The sequence below is a fragment of the Erpetoichthys calabaricus genome, chromosome 12 (assembly GCF_900747795.2).
Source record: "Erpetoichthys calabaricus chromosome 12, fErpCal1.3, whole genome shotgun sequence".
NCBI lineage: Eukaryota > Metazoa > Chordata > Cladistia > Polypteriformes > Polypteridae > Erpetoichthys > Erpetoichthys calabaricus.
The window spans coordinates 137,284,034-137,305,436 of NC_041405.2; the positions used below are offsets into that span (position 1 = coordinate 137,284,034).

Consider the following 21,403-nt stretch of genomic DNA (forward strand, 5'->3'; position numbering starts at 1 on the left):
TCCATAAGTGAAAAGATATGAGATGGGCGACAGGTTTCTGCTGCTGCGTGTTAATCAAGTTGATCACTAGCTGAAGGCATAATGGCTGTGTTTTCATGTAAGTTTATAATAATGATACTGGGTGGTCGTGCTCATTTGTGCATTTAACATATAATCGGCCATCCTGCTTAATCTGATCCAGGGTTGTGGGGTGCTGGTGCCAATCCCAGCAGCACTGGGCACAGGGCGGGAGACGGCTTATGGACAGGACACCAGTCGCATGCACGCTCACACAGAAGGCCAAGTTACAGTCCATCCACTTTCAAACCCATTTAATCCAATTACAGCACAAAAGTGCACCAGGGCCTGTACTGGTGAGATAAGAATCTGGCCAGTCAGTCACGCTGTGCGCCAACTTACTCGTTCATCCTCACTTCTGCTGGGACAATTTGGACTTAAAAGTTAACAACACATATGCAGTTTTGGGATGTGTGAAAGAAAACACAGAGTACCCAGAGAAAAACCTACACGGACACGGCAAAATGTACAAAGTGAGCGTGCCTAGAATTTGAGTCCGCTGCTCAGTCCATTCTGTGTTATGAAGGTCAACTGGGCACAGAGGCACACTGCAGGGTTCTGATTTATATTTTGTGCCATCTGGGAGCTTGTTGAGACCACTGGCTGCACAGAATACAAAGGAGCAACCTGGGAATTGAAAGGTAGCCAAGGGAGAACTGGAGACCACTGACAGCATTAGTCCTCCTGGTCACGAGGGAGCAGCAGGAAGCCATTCCCAGGTTACAGCCAAATATCAGTGTTCCTAGCCCATTAAGTAGATGGTGGCATACTTCCTAAAGGGTCAGGAATGACCTGGAACCATTGGTCAACCAATTGACCATGACCCCAGAAGTAGTCAAGGGTTACACTTTAAAACAAGTCTCCTCCACTCAGCCAGGTAAACTCAAAGATGGGCATGAGGTAAAATTGGCATGGGCAGAGAAGTGGAGTAAAAGGAGAGAAACTAACCAGTACCACTGCGGAGATGAGAGAGAGGAGGAAAAGGTAGACCAGGATCTAAACTCCATGTATTGTGGAGATACAGCAGGCCCAGACATGGTGGGTGTTTGTTGTTCTGTCTTTATGTAAGCTGTGCCCTGTACCACCCTGGAAACCGTCTGTCTATAAATAAAAATCCTTATGACTGGACTCTGAGGTATCTGTGGCTCATTGTAAAAGCGGGGTTGACTCAAGAGCGCTCCCCACTGGTAACAATGTGCATGTCTATACAACTAAACATATTTACTCTGCTCATGAAAATCCAATTTAGGCATACAGGGCAGCACCTATCATGGCAGAATAAGGCACAATGTAGATGGAAGCCAACCCTGGGCAGGGCACCAGCCCATCACATATGCTATTTAAGCACACACACACACACACACACACACACGCACACACACACACACACACACACACTCCCTCTCACAAAGGCTAATTTCAGATTTCCAGTAAACTCCACCACCTTGCATATTTTGGGAATGTGGATGGAAAAACTGGATATGTGTTGCCCCTCTTGAGGTGGTCCTGAATTGCACCTGATTGTGCTCGTTTACGCTTTAACCACACCTGAATTTGATTAAGCAGTTTTGTGTTATTTTTATGTGTTTATTTGTAAAATTACATAGCCATGATGCAGAGGCACTAACCACAGTGCCACCCAGCTGTCTTATTTATTCATATTACATATAATTTTAATGCACACCTTGTGAATTATTTTTGCTCTGGCATTTTCAGCCTGCCGAAGTTAGCCGCCAGCACAATATGGTTTAATTCCGGGCAAAGTTGATGTAATCACATGCTCACAATAGTCAAAGTGACTGTTGATTTTTTAAACTGGCAAATTGTAGAGAGAATGGCTGTGCTGGGCTGCCTGTGGTGGGCACACCACAATTCCCCACAATTGTGACCTGGGTAAGTAGGTTTAAAAAAAAAAATGGATGGCTTAAGAGGGGCCAAAGGTCTGTCCCAGCAGCAGTAGTACAAGGCCAGGATGTAACCAGTATCAAGAAACAGACAAGGAAATGTGATACATGGTCTGAAAATAATATTTAGCATGACATTACCTAATTCAACGTGGGGCCACAGCCTGTCCTCACAGACCTGATGGGTCCCGGCACCACTCTGTCACTGGGTCGGTCCACTTTTCGACATTAAGGTACACTCGGTCTATTTAGAGTCTCCTGTATATGTGAGGTGAAACCGACACAAGACCTCCACACTAGCAACGACTGGGCATGCTCGATTGATGAGATGGCAGCTTTGCCAACCGCACCACTGTGCACCCATGTAAACACCATGCATATACTGTAGTGCAGCACAGTGGTTAGTGCTGTCATGTTAAACCCTGGCTTGGGCAATCACAGTGTAGCACTCCATCTTCCTGTGCATCAGGACAGTTGGCCTTGAGCTGTTGTGTAGTCCAGGATCGGCTACCGTCTTGTGTTCATTGGTGTCAGGGAAGGCTGATGTTTAACCATTCAGTATTCACACAGTATATAAATTGGAGAATAAAGATGAAAAACCTGACTGTTAGTATAGAGTCGCACAGTCCTGGAATGGAAAGAGAAGACTCAGAACATGATAGTTGGATGGATGGATGGATGGATGGATGGATGGATGGATGGATGGATGGATGGATGGATGGATGGATGGATGGATGGATGGGTAATGCATACAACGGCCAATACTTAAACTACGATGTTGGACTATCCGTGTATTGGCTGTTCTTACATTCTGCATTCATGTCTGTATGTGGCTGGCACAGTGCATGGCATGTCTGCCTCACAGCCCCAGATTCCTTAATCTAGATACTGTCCTTGTCCATGTGGATTTTTTACAGATGCTCCAGATGTCCTCCCACATCCTAAAGACATGCATTGTGCTAGTGAGCTGTGATTGTATGTTCCCACTAATGGACTGGCATCCTACCAAAGGGTTGTTCCTGCCATACTCATCCAGGATTTGTTTGACGTGAACTTGCATCCCATTCAGTGTTTTTACTCCTGACTTGATGGACTGGCATCCCATCAAGGACTTGTTCTGGCCTCTCACCTTCCTTACTATCATGAGTTTATTCCTTTCTCGATGGATCAGTGTCCCATTCCAGGGTTTGTTAAGACTTGCAGTGGCACACCACCCTGGATTTGTTCTGGCTTTGAACTCCCATTTGCATGCAGAGTTTTTTTTTTCTTGTCTAGATGATTTAGTGTCCTGTCCAGGGTTTGTTTGACTTGACCTGGTGTCCTGTCCAGGGTTTATCCCTTCCTTTCTCAATCTGAAATTCTGTTCAGCAAGTCCAGCCAATGGAATGATAGCCATAAAGGGAGTAGACGAATGTTTGACCTCCACAGTAGTTCAGTCCATTCATTTGCTAATCTGATGATCCAGTTCAGGATCACTAGAGACCACTGGCTGTCCTGATAGCTTCATGTACAAGGCAGGAACAAGCCCTGGATGGGAGGCCAGTATATCAGTGGGCACACATTGGCCACACACCCACTGCTCTTAATTGGCCTTAAGGTGTGTGTTTCTGATTTGAACGGAAAACTTTTGTACCTCAGGAAGGTCCCATATACACACATAGAGAACATGCAGACTCCAAGCAGTGTCTGGGCATTAACTTGTTTTTTATTACTTGGAGTGAATGTCCCCACAGGTCCCAGCAGAGCCATCTACCAGAGTGGGTTCATTTAAGTACTGACTGTCACTGCCATTCACCATGCTTAGCTGTGGTGCCCTCATACCCATATGTTGGTTGTGTTGTGCTGCCCAGTAAATGAGTCTGTCCAGAGTCCAGTATAAAATGTATTCCTCTATTATCTACCCCTGCTTACTCCCACTAGGACCACTGAGACTAACCCACCAGAGCATCTCGGGCTTACACAGACTCTTTGTGGGGGTAAATAAACTTCAGAAAGGAGTCGTTTCTGTTTTCTGCCCATTGGTTTTACAATTTAAAGTGTTCAGAGTTCAAGCACACCCGTCATCTTCCCTATCCCGCTGCCTTCTCCCCACCACTGTCTTCATGTGAACCTTCCTTGGCATAGCAGAGTCGTACCCGTCCTGCTAATAGAGGGCTGATTGTTTTTGGCCTCAGGGCCTACTATTTCCACCACACCCCAAACTGTACTTTCCCCTTGAGGTGGTGGGGGGGGGGCTTCACGATTGTATCAGCGGCCTGTAATTACAGATCTCCGACCGTGTGCCTCAGCAGCTCCTGAAAGGTGGCAACCCAAGCATCAGCGTGACACACAGGAACTGCTAAATATAAACCTTGGGGCTTAGCACGGTGTCCCTTTTAAGCACTTTCACTTTGGGGAAGGGGGAGGAGGGGGGTCCTTCTTCTGTCATGCCCCTGGTGCTGGTGGCAGAATGTAAGAAAGACTTGCATTAACTCCTCATGCTTAAACACCTTGAGCTAATTTATTGGGCAGTGTGAGCTGAGATGGCCACCATATTCTTTGAGTGAAGGAAGTTAGTGATGTGCCCTCATAGGTCCAGTGCCCACTCACCCTTTGTGTGGCATTTGCATGTTCTCTCTGTGTCTGTGTGAGTTTTCCTTCCTTATGTGAAAGGTGCTATATAAATAAAATGTATTATTAATATCATCCTAAAGATTTGTGTGTTAAGTAAATTGAAACCTCTAAGCTGGTCACCTGCATGTGGGGTACAGCCAAAGACTGACATTTCATCCATTGGTGCCTCATGCTGCTGAAACTGGCGCTAGCTTTCCCAATATTTTGAAAGCTGGTTTGACAATCTTAGGTTAGTTTCTTAAGATTTTTGTAAATGACATCATTAGAAAGCTTTTCACAAAATCTGCATGCAGTTTATCCCACTGGCAACGTGAAAAATGTCAGCAGCAACATTTCTGTGATTACTTGGCTGTGGCACTTAACTCCAGTCCACACCTCTCTTGCTTCAGCCCTAGAACTTTTATTATTTATCCTTTATGCATCCATGGATGTGGCCAACCAGTCTTGTGTCCACCTACTGTTTTTAATTACCCATGATGCAGTGTGGGAGAGGTGTTATAACTGATTGGTCCAAGCTGCTTGAAACAGCGCCTCCTTGTGGCTCAGGATGTTAAGGGTTCACATTCAAGCCCCATCCTTGACTGTGACCTTGCATCTGGTCTGATATGTATCTCAGCTAGGTTATGCTGGCCTCCAGATGTGACCTAAATAAAATACGCAGTATAAAATAAGACTTTTATCTTTTGCTGTCCACATGTTACGAGAACAAGTCGCTTAACCCATCCTCCCTCAGAATTAACTGACCTGAAATGGAGTCATTTGTGCTGTACCTGTTAAGAAATTTTGAGATGGTGAACCTCATGAATGGTCATAGAGCGCTGTCACGCGTGCAATGTGCTTTATCATTATCAATTTTCTTTTTACTGTATAAAGAAAAGCAGTTGTTTGATTTTCTTGAGGAGGGCGAGGGGCTGGGGTTTATCCTGGCAGCATCAGGTTCAAGTCAGGAATTGCCTCTACCCACCCACATTGACACAGGGCTTTGTTTAAATTGCCAAGTAACTGAACCTGCAGGTTTTTGGGATGTGGAGAGAAGACATGGGGAGAACATGTAGACCTCACAAAGACAATAACTGGGTGTGGGATTTTAATCGGGGATACTGGATTTGTGAGTTGGCAACATTAATCATGAAAGGTGATACATGAGATAAAAATGTGTTGATTAATCCGTTGGCTCTGTTGGCATCATGGAGCTGCTGTGCTGTCAAGCTGTGCTTGTGCTTATTTTATTACTGCTGTGTATTTGGCTGAAGCCTTTATTCCGGATATGCCACAGCTGCTTGCAGACTTTCTCTAGTTGGAGTCCAGGCAGGTTACGTCGGTAGAGGTGGGTATTGAACTGGAAGCCTTTAGTGGTCTTGTTTATAAAACTTTGGGTAGAATTGAGCTTAAAAATAAACGTATGCCAAACAGGAAAATGTGTATGCCAAAAATAATCCAGTTTACAAAACTTGGCATAAACACATATCTACACAATTTACCTTTACAAATCACAGTCATCATGTAAATGTACATACTTGGACACACCTCCAACCCCGCCAGGCTGTCACCCTGTAATAACCATATATGAACTATGCTAATTAGCCTCATACATATGCAGAGCTTCTTTGGCTGGCAGAACAAGCCCCCCACGTGATGCATCAAGTCCTATACTGTAGTTGGCAACTGAGAGCACAAGATCACGGTTGGCATTATAGCACATCTCCTTGGTGCACTAGCGGTTAGGGAAAGGCATAAGGTGTCAGCATTTGAGCGGGTTGACACTGTCATCTGACAAATGTAATGATGTGACTGCTGTTAAATTGAATAGCACAGGACATATGAAACACTGTGGGTTCAACCAGTTATCTCACCAACAAGCCACATACAGCACCATCACGTCTGTCAAAGCTACTTTGCCTCAAAATAAATGAAGCCAAAGAGCCATGATATTTGTCAGTCTCATCTTAGTATCATAGATGACTTGTGTGTTAATGAAATGTCACAGCTTACAGTTAACAAAAGCAGCGTCATTCTCGCTAGGTACCCTTACTGCAATATACATAAGAACAAACAAGAGGACCATTCAGTCTGTCAAGTCCGTTTGTTTAACTAATAGCTAAGGTGTCCCAAATATGAGTGCAGTGAATTGCTCTAATTACGTTTGGAGAACCAGACACTGCTGCAAATTGACTCTTCATGTTGGCAAAGACAGGTTATTTATTTATTGTATGTGCACCTACACCATACAAAAACTGGATGTAATGCCTCGCCAGTCGCTTAATGGCTTCCAGCCCAGCAGGCATGATGGAGTGAAGCCTGGCTGAGATATTCCTGACTTGTCGGCCAGTTCCTTGAGAATTGACAACAGGAAGCCGATATAAAATGACGAAAAACCAAAAAAGTTCGCCAGGGCAAATACGCAGCATTGGCCCTCTTCAAAGGGAACTGAAATACAGCTTGTACATCATATTCATTGTTTTTATTGTTTAACCCTTTAACCGCCAACTCCCTAAATATTCCCCACGCCAGGCGAAATCTGAACAATTTTCGTTTTTTTACTTTTTTTACATTTTTTACATTTATTCAAGCAGTATTGACCACTAAATGTTGTGCAAGTTGCCAGTGTATACACGAAATCTATAAATGTAACCTGAATTCTCAGCTAAGCAAAACATCTTGATACCAAACCGTGCCCTTTTCAATGGTAGATACTGTCGAAACTGTAAGCGGCCCTTCCACGACAATAAACTTTCATCAACTGCAAACTGACGGTTCCTGGCATGTAGGGCAACTGAAATGCTTCAAATAAATGATCAATCAAAGGACGTAGCTTGAACAAGTGGTCGCGGTTTGGATCTTTCTTATCTGGCTCGTTTCTGTTGTCATTCAAATAAAAGAATTTCAGCAGCAAAGAGAATCGGTTACGTGTCATGTCAGCTGCAAAAATAGGTGTTGCATACATAGGATCTGTAGACCAGTACATCTCAATATCTGGTTTTCTGATTATTCCCATCAACATCAAAATCCCAATGAATTTTTTCATTTCGTTTTCATCAGTGTCAAACCAAGCACGAACACGGGAATGTGGAGGTAAATTGGGATTTTTCTCAATAAACTGTGCTGCATACAGATTTGTCTGATGAACAAAATGTCTGATCAAATCAGGTGACACAAACAGCTCATAAAACTGCTCAGCAGTGTAATTGTTTACATCAACAATAAAGCCACACGTTCCCTCAAACGAATGCAGAAAAGGTAGTTCACCACGGGCAGCAGCCCAGCTGAGATGCTGGGGATACACCCACTCAGCGCCGTCATCCGATGCCTCTTCATTCACAGTATTATGCAGCGCACGTTGCTGCTCATCACTGTCACTAAAATCTTCTTCAGAACTGCTACAATCATGATCAGAACTGTCCAAAATCGCCTGCAAAGCCTCACTTGAAGTCAGTTTACGTTTCGCCATATTCACAGCTGTTACATGCGAATCACGTCACATGACCGGCCAAAACAACCACAGACTTGTCGAAATACAACGTAGTAATAATACCCACGCCAAACCGTCAGTTATACTACTTGCCAGGCATTCATATAACCACAGGAAAATGTGCCGGATAATTCCGGCAGTATGGCGTTAGCAATAAAACAACGATGCCGGATATATCCGGCAGAGGGCGGTTAAGGGGTTAAAATGTTTATGATTATAATAACGGCTCGGGGATATGAATTATTACACACGTGAGTCGTCATTTAGCTGGTCTGGCTTCATTTCCCTGCTTTATCAAAGGTGTTGTCACTCTTCACTTTCTCTGAAACGTTGCATACCCATTGGTAAGAGTGACAGTAAATGGCCACAAGCAGTCCCATCAGGTTTTAAGTTATAAATTCCGACTTTTGCATGGAAAGTTACATACGTACATTTTGGGCCTCTCTAAATCTACACCATACTGCTTGCCTTATGTCAATGCAGTTTCAGAAATCCCCTTAAAAGTCGGGTCAGGAGAACTTCAACCCTGTCCTGGCAAAAACCCATTCTGGACTGAGTATAGCCCATCACAGGATCGACTGTTAGAGCACAAAACCACAAACATGTCCATCACACACACACACCCACACACGCACACACACACACACACACACACACACACACACGATGTGTGCTGGAGGGCAGTGCTTTTCAAACGCTGTACCCGTAGCTCCTAAATATGTTTTTGGAGCTGAAAGTGGAGCTGACCATCTTACAAGGTCCTCGAGTTCCTAAGCTCCGCTTTAATCTTCTTTCCTAGCAGTGCCTCCTGTTTTCTTCTTTGTGGTTCCTTTACTTTTCTCATGGAGGAAAGTTCCTTTTAGTCTTTCAGTTCGCTAAAAACCGAGCTTAGTCTCAAAAGTGAATCGAGTGTTTAAAGTCCTGTTTGGATAGGATTAGTTTTACATCAGGAGGGTACCCAAGGTTGATTGCCACTCCTAAAGAATTTTCTTCATAATTTTGCTTTCCTGTAAGATTAATTTATTAGGTGAAAGGAAGGGGAGGTGCATCAGGATCTTTGTTTTGGCTTAAGGGGGTGCCTTGGAAGAACATAGTTTGAGAAGCACTGCTGTAGGGAACCCTCTTCATCTGAGATCCAAGGATTGTGAGGCCAAATTCAACAGAGGTTCCTGAAATCTACTTAATCCAGTTCAGCATTATGGGGCCAACATCTATCCCAGCAGTATCGGGTTCAAGGCAGGAAAGTGCTGCATTGCAGAACTCACCTACCCACACATCACTACATTTGGTATATTAGAACATTAGAACAATCTAGACGAGAACAGGCCATTCAGCCCAACAAAGCTCATGAGTCTTATCCACTTATTTCTTCCAAAAAAAACATCCAGTTGAGTTTTGAAAATCCCTAAAGTCTTAATGTCTACCACACTACTAGGACGCTCATCCCAAGTGTCTATCATTCTTTGTAAAAAGAAAAACTTGCTAATGTTTGTGCAAAATTTACCCTTAACAAGTTTCCAACTGTGTCCCTGTGTTCTTGATGAACTAATTTTAAAGTCACAGTCTCGATCCAGTGGACTAATTATCTTCATAATTTTAAACACTTCAATCATGTCACCTCTTAATCTTCTTTTGCTTAAACTGTAAAGGCTCAGCTTTATTAATCTTTCCTCATAATTCATCCCCTGTAGCCCTGCAATCAGTCCTGTTGCTCTTCTCTGGACCTTTTCTAGCGCTGTTATGTCCTTTTTGTAGCCTGGAGACCAAAACTGCACACAGTACTCAAGATGAGGCCTCACCAGTGTGTTATAAAGCTTGAGCAGAACCTCCTTGGTCTTGTACTGCACACATCAAGGCGCTATATAACCTGACATTCTGTTAGCCTTCTTAATGGCTTCAGAACACTGTCGAGAAGTCGATAGCGTAGAGTCCACAATGACTCCTAAATCCTTCTCATAAGGTGTACTCTCGATTTTCTGACCGCCCATTGTGTATTCAAACCTAAAATTTTTACTTCCTATGTGTAATACTTTACATTTACTGACATTAAACTTTATCTACCACAAATCTGCCCAAGCCTATATGCTATCCAAGTCCTTCTGTGATGATATAATGGATTTCAAATTATCTGCTAATCCACCTGTCTTGTTATCATCTACAAACTTAACCAGCTTGTTACTTATATTCCTATCTAAATCATTTATATACATTTCACAGGCTGTAGCATTTAAACTACTGTGCAAAAAGTATCGAATATAGCATCAATGTGTAGCCTGAGAATGGGAGTAGTGATGTGCTGGACTTGGCAACCCCTGCTGTGTTCGGATACAGAATGGCAGTGAATTGATTGTCGCTAGAGCAGCGAGTACATTGTGTGTGTTTATACTCCACAACAAACAACTATGCACTGGTGAAACAGAGAATGGCAGTTGAGTTTGGAGGCAGTGGACCTAGTGTGCTAACCATCGCAAGAATAAACACAAAATTCAACAAGCGAAGGGAGCAGGCAGGCCCAGGAGTGTGCGTACCAATGCCAACACAGCTCTTGTGGTGAATGCCTTTCAAAGTTGGGCTCTTCTTCAGGCGTGTATCATTTTGGACGGAGCATTGGTGGACCACACCATGGAGAACAGGGGATGAAAAACATTTAAGGTTTTTAATGTTCATGTTCCATTATGTTATTTAATAATAACGTTGGTAGTTTCCTGACAATATTGCCTTTTCAATCAAATACATAAATACAGGCCACCCTGTATATTAAAAATAGCAGCAGCCCTAGCACTCTTAACGTCAGCCAGTTCTGATGGGGTTCCTCGCACCATCACCCTCTACTTCCTGTGTCAATTCTGCACCCATGTACAAACATCACCCATAACTCCTACTTCTTTTAGCTTGATGCCCGACCTCTCATGTGGCACCTTATCAGGTGCTTTCTGATGTGAGGAAATGTGGGATACTCTGAGAAAAACCCGTGGAGACTCCCACACAGGACTTGACTCAGGTTGCTGGATCCGCAAGACAGCATCACTGTGCTCTGGTGTCACCTGACTAGTGAAATCTACAGCGAGACCTATAAATATGTGAAATGGAGGGTTAAAGTTCTTTTTTGAGTAGCCCCTTGGTTGTAAACATTAAGCTGAGTTTGGGGATATTTGGGTTTTAACAAACATGGAAGCACTTGGGGTGGGGTGGGGTGGGGATGATCACGGGGAAGGTACTCCCGATGGCCTGCATTTGTTCAGAAGCTAAAACTTGTTTTTTTGTCGTCTTCACCACACTCCTTATAATCCACAGGAACTTTACTTTGTGTTCTACCATTGGTGGACATTAATAATGGGAAGGGCATTCAGGACTGAGGTCAGGGACAGTTGTGGAAATCTGGAAGAAACTCTTGAGTCATGCAGTGGAAGCAGAAATCTTGACAAACCTTAAGAAGTATCTAGATGAGGTAGTGGGACATCCTTAAGCCAATGTCACATTACGCAACTTTGAGTTGCTTGGTATGTCAGATTAACCGATCGCAATGCTGAACCATGTCAATATGACCGTCTGAAAATCATTGGGCATGTCCCATCTTCCGACTGTGTGCTCACCCCACTTTGTGACTGCCTGACAGAGTCGGCGCTGTACGAAGAGTTTGGTTGCATCTCCACCTTCTTTAACTCTTTTCCATTCCGACGTGGTACATAAAACACGAGACATCAGACAGACAAGCTCCTCTTCTGTTTGTGAGGTCCAGAACACCTGCGCTCCTTACTCCTTGCCAATGCATTCTAGGAGTTGTACTTCCATATTGCACACAGAGTCAACCGCTATGACTAAAAACCTGGATGATTCTTTTGTCAGAGCGAGTTGCAGACCAGTTGGAGTGAGTCGCTGGACATGACTTCCTCTGACTCACTAACATTATGGAGGTAAAGGCTACGACTGGAAACCACTAGAAAGGATGCATCACGTGACGTGGGCTTTAGCTGCTATCTGAACAAACGGGCTTGATGGACTGAATGACCTCCTCTCGTTTGCCTCATTTCTTGTTCCTTGTGTTCTCCGAGAGAGGCCAGTTCTTACGTGTATGCCAGGCTACACCTTCTTATGCAGGGTGTGTTGGTGGCTGTTTGTTTGTTTAATTTTTAGTGCAGACGGGCAGCCTTGCATTATCTAGATAAATTTATGGGTACATTTGTTGCTTACTTAACCCTTAAATCGGGTAAGAGAACTATCGCATGTATTGCACGGAGGAGTTCTTAAACAACAGAACCCACATAAGGGCCCCTCTGCCACTCCTCCAGTTCAGTGTGGCATTCGCAGGCTGCGGCGGAGGGCACACAAGGGTGCCTTTTTAAAGCTTTTACAGCTCTCTGCTGTGAACCCATGAAGGATTGAGCCTCTGAGTCAAGATGAATGATTATTCAAATCCCCCAACCCCCACAGTGCCCTACGCTCCCTGCACCCCCCCCAACACCTCCCCCACCACAAATGCTTTCCAAGAGTTCAAATGTTGCAATAAAAAATAAGAATTTGATCAACAGGCAATTGCGGAGAAAAGCACTCACTCCACATTTCAGCCACTACACTCTGACCCTGTGGCCTGGGAGGAAAGGGGCCTCGCACAGGCTGCTGCGGGACAAGAGGGGGAGGTGTTAAAAAAGCAGCAGTTTTTAATTGATCGAGCACGCAGTAAAACTCAACACAGGCGGCTCTGTGCACCTCGAGTCGGAGTCAGTGAGTGAGTGAGAGGAAGCCTGGCAGGGAAGTGCACGACTCCCTCAAGAGGGTGAAATGTGCTAACACTGGGAGATGAGGCAGTGACCGCCTTCAACAGAGTGTAATTGCAGACTGCAGTACCTGTGAGGTCAGTCACGTAATGCCCCAACATCACAAAACACCCTCAATGCCAGTCACGAAACACCCATCGCATTAGACTGTGATTAACATTAGGGCCCCGTTACACTATGGTTAAGATTAGGGATATGTTGGGGGGGTTATCCGACTCAAAGGGTGTTTCGTGACTGACATTACGGGCATTACCTGACCTATGCCATAGGTATTGTAGTTAGACCGCCTTTAGACTCCATGGTGATGCACACAGGGAGCTAACATCCCAAATGGCAAGCAACATGCGGGTGGTGACATAAGGCCTCCATTGAACTGGGAAGAAGCTTTGGGACTCTGTGGAATGGATGGTTGAATTGGGGGAGGGGATCTTGAGGGTCTGGAGGGCAGATTGTATTTTTTAAATGGAGATGACCATTATGGTGCTGTGAAAAAGTATTTTTACCACTTCTTGATTTGTTCTATTTTTCCTTATTCATAACAAGTAATTGTTTCTGATCTCCCAACAAATGTAGTATAATACAAAATACAGCATGAGTAAGAACAATACACAGTTTTAAAATGGACTTTCGTATTATTGAGGGGGAAAAGTTCACCAACTCGCCTGTTTTGGTATTGTAGAAGAGGAATTGCCTGCCTAAACTTAATACTTGCTTGTGCCTCCATTAGCTACAACAACTGCAATCAGACACTTCTGGTAACAGGAGAGCAGTCCTTAGCATCGCTGTGGAGACATTTTGGCCCTCTCTCCTCAACTGAATTGTCTTAATTCGGCCACATTGGAGGGTTTTGGACTATGGACTGCCCACCACAACATCTCAATTGGGGTTCAAGTCAGGACTAGACTAGACTAGATCAGGGGTTCTCAAAGTCGGTCCTGGGGGGCCACTGTGGCTTCAGGTTTTTGCTTCAACCAGATTCATAATCAGTGACCACTGATAACCCTAATCTCATTTATTTTGCTGGTATTGTTTTCTCTTCTCTTATTCTACATTATGAAAGCACAGCAGCATGATTTTTAAATTGATAAGACATTTAGAAATATTTCTACTTTTGCTAAAGATTTAAATGCTTAACTCTTTTTTGTTGATTTCATTATATTTTCACCTTTCTCTGTTCAGTTTGATCCCTTCGTTGTATCTTAATAATGACAATTAAAAACGAGCAGAACAGACACCCAGGCAAACAACACTGAATCATCAAAGGCAGCAACTACTTTAGTGTCAGACCCACTGATTAGTAAATAATGGATTCATTAAACAATTAGCACACCTGGAAATATAATAATGAAAAAAAAAAACAATCTAAATCCGTTAAGCGGACAGACAGATGGACATTGGGTTTTTTGTATATATATATATATATATATATATATATATATATATATATATATATATATATATATATATATATATATATATATATATATATATATATATATTTTGCAGTTGGAGATCCACAAAGGGAGAAAAAACGAATCACGTATCATAAAATAGTTTTATTCCTGAGCTTTCAACCCCTATCAGGGGTCTTCATCAGAGGATAATGCTTAGACTTACAAGAATCAAAGGCAATATATAGTAACACATTCAGTATGGGGGGGGTGGGTGGAGGTGACTAAGTCAGTATGATCAAGGGGGGTGGGGTTGTATAGTTTAATTAATGTGTATATGTCCTTCTTAAGTTGGCATATGCTGGGCTTATGTCCAAGTGGTTTATGTCTGATAGCCAAGACTCGGCCAACTCTCTGGCGCTTTTTGTATTGGCCTTAAATTTTACTTTTGTTTAATGCTAAAAATAAGAAATCGACAGCCGAAACACGAAACGCAGTTTATAGTATTCCATGCAATTCTTGCTCAGCGGTATACATAGGACAAACGTCAAAAAAAATCTCAACACGTGTACAGGAACATCGCAACGCCGTCAGAAGAAAGGACGCACTATCTTTGATATATGCACATACCAAATCGACAGGACACACATTCAACTGGGACAACGTAAAAGTAAAATTTAAGGCCAGTACAAAAAGCGCCAGAGAGTTGACCGAGTCTTGGCTATCAGATGAAAACGCCATCAACAGACACTTGGGCATAAACCCAGCATATGTCAACTTAAGAAGGACATATACACATTAATTAAACTATACAACCCCCCCCCCCCTTGATCATACTGACTTAGTCACCTCCACCCCCCCCCGCATACTGAATGTGTTACTATATATTGCCTTTGATTCTTGTAAGTCTAAGCATTATCCTCTGATGAAGACCCCTGATAGGGGTTGAAAGCTCAGGAATAAAACTATTTTATGATACGTGATTCGTTTTTTCTCCCTTTGTGGATCTCCAACTGCAAATATGCAAACCGTATCACAGACCTTCTCTTCCATATATATATATTCACGGCATTCGAAGTCTGTGTCACAATCTGATTGTATGGGTGGTTACCTACCAGGTAACGCTTGTGGTTGGTCAGCAATCTGCTAACATCCGCCACGGTGCCCTCAGTTTGTGAGGAGCAGATCATAGAATGGTTGAAATAGTTTACTGTCAAATAAATGCCAAGAGTACACGACACGTGTTTCGCCCTCATTCTGGGCTCATTAGGTGTACACACTCCACTGCACTCCCTCTCGGGAATCGAACCTCGGACGTCAGTGCCAGAGGCGATGCCCCTAATGTTGCGCCACGGCGTGTGGTTCATTTATTTGACAGCATGTAGATCGGGGTAATTATATTCACGGCATTCGAAGTCTGTGTCACAATCTGATTGTATGGGTGGTTACCTACCAGGTAATATATATATATATATATATGTATCCATCCATCCATCCATTTCCCAACCCGCTGAATCCGAACACAGGGTCACGGGGGTCTGCTGGAGCCAATCCCAGCCAACACAGGGCACAAGGCAGGAACCAATCCTGGGCAGGGTGCCAACCCACCGCAGATATATATATATATATATATATATATATATATATATATATATATATATATATATATATATATATATATATATATATATATATATACTATAAATGTCTACACATGGAAGTGTGTCTGTCTGTCCGGAAGTGAGAGCTGGAGTCGGGGTAAGGGCTCCACCTCCGAGAAAACAGAAACTCACTTAGCCGCTAATAACACAAGCAGGGCGAGCACATCAGCAAAACGAAACCTCAGAAGAAAGAAATGCTCGTTTAGCCCCTTAATACACAAGCGAGGCGAGGACGTTGGCAAAACGAAACCTCCCAGGAGAGAGACGCCCAGAGTAGTTCCTTTCAATTACCTGACATTTCGACATTTCAATTTTTTTTTCTGACAATTTCAATAGTTTCTATTACCCCTTGATTTTTTACAGCACGAGTTTGCATATGTAGAAGGACCTCCAAAAAGTTTCATTTTTGACCCGTCGGACTACAGAACATTATGCTGAACGTTTTGGGAGTAATCGATGTCTTTTTTTGGCAAATGTTCAATGAGCCTTTATGTTCCTCTTGCCTAGCAGTGGTTTTCACCTTCCATTTTTGCCCAGTGGTGGAATCAGGAATGATGACATTACCTGTGCTGAGAGAGGCCTGAAGTTCCTTTGATGTTCTTTTGGGGTCTTCCTGGATGAGTTTTCTATGTGCTCTTGGAGTCGTTTCACTAGGCTGGCCTCTCCTGGGCAGATTTTCCACACTTTCAAGTTTTCTCCATTTGGAGATGATGGTTCGCTGGAATGCCAGAGTTTTAAAGATTGCTTTATAACCCATTCCCAACTGGTATATTTCTCGGGTCTTCTGGAATTTCTTTTGATGAATGCATGGTGTGCTACGTGTTGAGGCCTTTTAGCCAACTTCACATTATTGGGAAGCTTCTACTGATGAGATATTTGGAACGTTTAATAGGGTTGGCCGCAATCAAACAAAGCTGGGTCTAGTCTAATTTAACCCGTTATCATGTACGTTTGGTTCACTGGTTGAGAAAGTGACTAAGGGGGAATTGCTTTTTCACATGGGTGATATAATCGTGGGTGCCAAGAAGGAAGTACAGGCATCCTAGCTGGGATAATGGAAGGCTTCATACCCGGCCAGGGGGCCATAATGGAAGAACAAGAAGAATAGGCTTACCAGCAGCAGGTCATTCCCCCATACAGCAGATGGCAGTGTTCCTCAGAGCTAAATCTGATTAGGACACCCGCAGGGTTGCATGGGAAATGGAGTCTGGAAACACAACCCTGTTGGGGTCTTTGGGGACTGCCAGAGGGTGGGGGGTTTCAGTGTGCTACACTCTTGGAGGTGGAAGGAAAATTGTGCTTAGTGTATTTTTGTTGTTATTCTTGTGAAGAAGGTGTTGGGGCTCAATAAAAAACCCTTAATTGAGCATAAAGTGTGTTTGGGCTTAACTGTGTCTGTGTGGTTTGAAGCCAGTAGTTTACGTCTGCGAGTAAATCGTGATGTTGCCCAGGGCCACACTGAGGTTTTGTAGTTGACTTGAGGGCACAGTATAGGGGACTCGGCCCACTGCTGCACTGGAGACCCACCAGTGGTGTTTTATGGTGTCCTTTAAGGAAGCAGTTTCTTTCTTCAGGGCATTGTGGATGAGTCAGCTGTGCTTGTGGCCACTGAGTTGCACTCAGGCGTCTTGCTGCACATCTGTGGCACAGCTGGGTATTCTCTTGTTCTTCCTGTGGGACGTAAAGCTTGTATTGGAAGTCCCACTCCGTGTGCCCCAGTTAATAATTCTTTCTTTCTTTTCTCTTTTTACCTGTTGTTGCAGCGCTTTGCCAGCAGTGCCGGATTCACCGCTGCAATACTGAATACGTGGCCTCAACCTCGACCACCACCGGCCTGCAAGACGAGCAGCCAGCCGACGTGGACTACTGCATTGCCTTGAGGGCCTACTCCCAGTGTACCAAGAAGACCGCGCGGGCCTGCCGTGGGGACCTTGTCTACCACTCGGCCGTCTTCCGTATCAAGGAGCTCTTCAGCCAGCACAACTGTTCCAATGATGGGCCAACAGCCTCCGCCAAGGCTGCCAACCCCAACCAGCCACCGGCTTCTGAGCTGTGTGACTACGAGAGTCGCTGGGCCGCTGGGTCACCCAAGAAGTTTGTGCACTGTGGATTATTTGGAGACCCTCACTTGCGCACCTTTCGGGATGAGTTTCAGACATGTAAAGTTGAAGGGGCCTGGCCTCTTATCGACAACCAGTACCTCTCCGTGCAGGTGACCAATGTACCTGTGGTACAGGGTTCTAGTGCCACCGCTACTAGCAAGGTAAGAAATATTTAAGTTACGCAAGGTAGCCAAACATGAAAAGAAATCGGTGGCTGGCATTCTAGGAAGACAACCAGTCAGTTTTAAAGAAATGGAGTTTGGAAAACAATGGGTGTATGTTTGTCCATTTGTATTCTGTGCCCACCTTGGAGTGTTTCAAAAGGCAGTGTCACGTTAGACGACTTTTCCAGTGATTTACAGTCGTAGACTTCATTTACGTAATCTGAGGGAGTCGGCGGTGCTCTCACGTGTCATGTAATGTGACATGCCCAGCGACTCGGGCCAACTGTCTAGGACTCATTCCAACAAAGTTAAACAAGTTTGACTTTGTCTTTAGCCGTAGGGTGGGCTCTGTGTGCATGAGAGCTGGTAACCAACGAATGCTCATCTGTAAGTACAAAGCATAGAATGCAGCAGTGAGGAATAAGGAATGCAGGTGTTTTGGAGAATCTCCTCTGTCTGATGGCTTGTGTTTTATGTATTTCAACAGAATGAGGAGAAAAGGGGAGAGTTCGCAGCTTATCTCTCCATAACTCTTAACCCTTCGTACAGCACTGGCTTAGTCAGGCAGCATGCTACTGGCTGTCAGAAAAAGGGGTAAGCAAGACTGGGCTGGAGGGTTGGCATGCAGTCGCTAAACTCGACATGCCTAGCGATTTTTCAATCATTTAAATTGACAGGGTCTGGTGACAAGATCAGTAAGTCTGATATACCCACCGACTAGTCACGGAATGTGTCATTGTCCAGAAGGAAGCCCACTTAAGTGCCTGGAAGAACAGGAACCGCACACAAACTGGTCTTGGCAAACCAACATCATATAACCCCCATGCTAGAACTTTCATTTAATTGCCAGCCCACAAAAGGGCTCAATGCATTGTCTGATTACCAAAATAAATCATTTTGAACGATCTTGCTGTCTTTTGACCAATCACACCATTGGTCAGTACCACATGTACTCAATGCATGTGCCCACAACATAATTGAACATATTTGCAAGTTAATGACAGAGTGTGTGTTTGTTGAAGCCAAGCCTTTAACTTTTCAATAACCTCTCTAAATTGTCCGTGTGTGTGTGTGTGGGAGAAAGAGTGCCCTGGAGTAGGCTGGCACTGTGTCCAGGAGTGGCTCTTTCTTTCTGCTTTGTGTTGTCAAGATAGACTTCTGCTCACCACAAGCATAAACTGGGTAATGAATGATCACCACCCCCTTCCTTTTGTCCATTGCTACCTGCTCTGACTATTATTATTATTATTATTATTATTATTATTATTATTATTATTATATTTTTCATAATTTTGTTTACTATTATTTATTTATTTATTTATTGTTTTTAATGTTAGTCCATTCTTGTTCCAAATTTGCCCCTTCTTCATCTTACATACTCTCTTTGGTGTGTGGTGCCCATGTACCAATTGCAGCCTTCATAGCTTTTCTTAGTTCACTACAAAAAACGCAGACCTTCAGTCCTCAAATAAATGCAGTTCCTGAAGGGTGAGAAGAATTCCATTTTGGCCACACATTCTTTTGTTTTCAGAAAACAAAAGAAAAAATACCACCCCACAGTGAGTATGTCATCGATCGAATTTTCAACAGTAGTCCTTCTGAACCAAACATTGATGTAAGCTTGTAAAAGAAATGTTTTGCATATGGGTGGATATTGTGAGTATTTGACAATCACTTCCTTTGTCGACATACATTTCTTTGTTGTTTTTTGTTCTTGCATTCCGTTTTGTGATGTTGATCGCATGCTGATGAGACACAGTGTTAACCTGCTGCTCAATGGCACAACCTGTCCTTGTTCTTCATCAGTGAACGCCTGCTGTGTGCAGCCTGATTAGCAACCTCAACAATGTGCTTCGAGCTCAGCAGATGTTGCTGTGTTTCTTTTCCTTTCTGCCATTTCAGCTTCTCGATTAGTTTGTCTTAAGAAAGATGTGAACCCTGAACAAATCTTGGCAAAGGTTACTGCCACCCAATTTTTTTGCTTCACCAGCATGTATCACGTCATAAGCTTAAGCATCAAGATTCTAGCCCCAGTGTGTCACAAATAATTGTCTGACAGAAGGACAGACCTTAGCATTTCATTTATATATAGCTGTGCTAACAGTTTAAGAAGGTTAGAAATCTAAGTAATCAAAGTAGACCTCAGTGTTAATGTTTTGCAGTGCAGCATGAAATGCATACAGTATATACTTTATATATGTCCTGGGAAACTCTTTCATTAAGTGTTTCCCACAGCACAGTACAATAAAGCACCAAGCAACACACAAAGTACAGCACACAACACTTTTGTCTTTGATTCTTTCTCTGTTCTTCGCTGCCTCCTCTGGCCTCCAGCAAGCTTCATCTTCTCCCTCCCAAATGTGGCTCCTGGAGCAGTGACAGCTTGCTCCTTTTATGCTGCACCCAGGAACACATCCGGTGACCTGATATCATGGTCTGGAAGCACTTCAGAGTGAGGTGGGAGCCCGACAAAGTGGGCTCAGCAGTGTCTGCCGCACTCCCTGGTGGCACCCCCAGAACCCAACAGGGATGAGCAACCAAACTCCAAGTCCCAGTGTGCCCTGTGGGAATCCATAACGGTGTATCCACCAGGGGGGCTGCCATCTAATGATGCGGGGGAGATAATGCCCTGAGCAGACTTTCTTCCCCTGTCCTTCCATTATGGAGGCTTCCTAGCTGATTAAGGTTGCCAACCATCTACCACAATACTGTATATATTGCTGGTCTTTTTTGGGTGGGCGGCCCCCAGTACCTCTTAGTTGTGTTTTGGGGTGGATGACAACTATCCTCCTTATTGTACTAGTTGGCACCCCTCACTCTAATTGCTGCTTCTGGGTACCACTGGGTGTTTAACAGCCACACAGTTCACTTTTTCTTTAGCATGAATACCCTCCTAAACACCTTTTCAGGCTCTTTTTTGTGCCCCATGCTGATGTTTGTTTATGATGGATTTATTTTTCCTTTTAGTCTCTTTGTGGATGGCTTTCCATCATATGCCCCCATTTTATGCCTCCTTTTTGTTTCTCATGTACCCCTTTGATGCGCCCCTTTTATTCCTTCTTCTGGGTCACTTTTGGTGTATTGGCCCCCCTTACTCCACTGACTGGCCCAGTTCTTCTATTTGTTGACTCGTATTTGTGGGTGAGCCCCCATCTTGTGGCTCACAGCCTCCGCTGTGCTTGTGTGTTTTTGCTCTTTTTTCCTCATTGCTGTGTCTTGTCTGCTTTCTGTGTCCCTCTTAGTAGAAGGCGTTTTGCTGCCCTCTAG

At 43.8% G+C, this 21,403-nt stretch overlaps 1 protein-coding gene across 1 annotated transcript in view; it reads left to right on the forward strand.

The window, feature by feature from the left end:
• The window catches only part of rgmd (RGM domain family, member D), an 83,735-nt gene that overhangs the window by 53,391 nt on the left and 8,941 nt on the right, over positions 1-21,403 (forward strand). Inside the window, exon 4 of the mRNA XM_028816367.2 lies at positions 17,634-18,133. Coding sequence (XP_028672200.1) covers positions 17,634-18,133 — 500 coding nt within the window. The remainder of the gene's footprint in view (positions 1-17,633; positions 18,134-21,403) is intronic.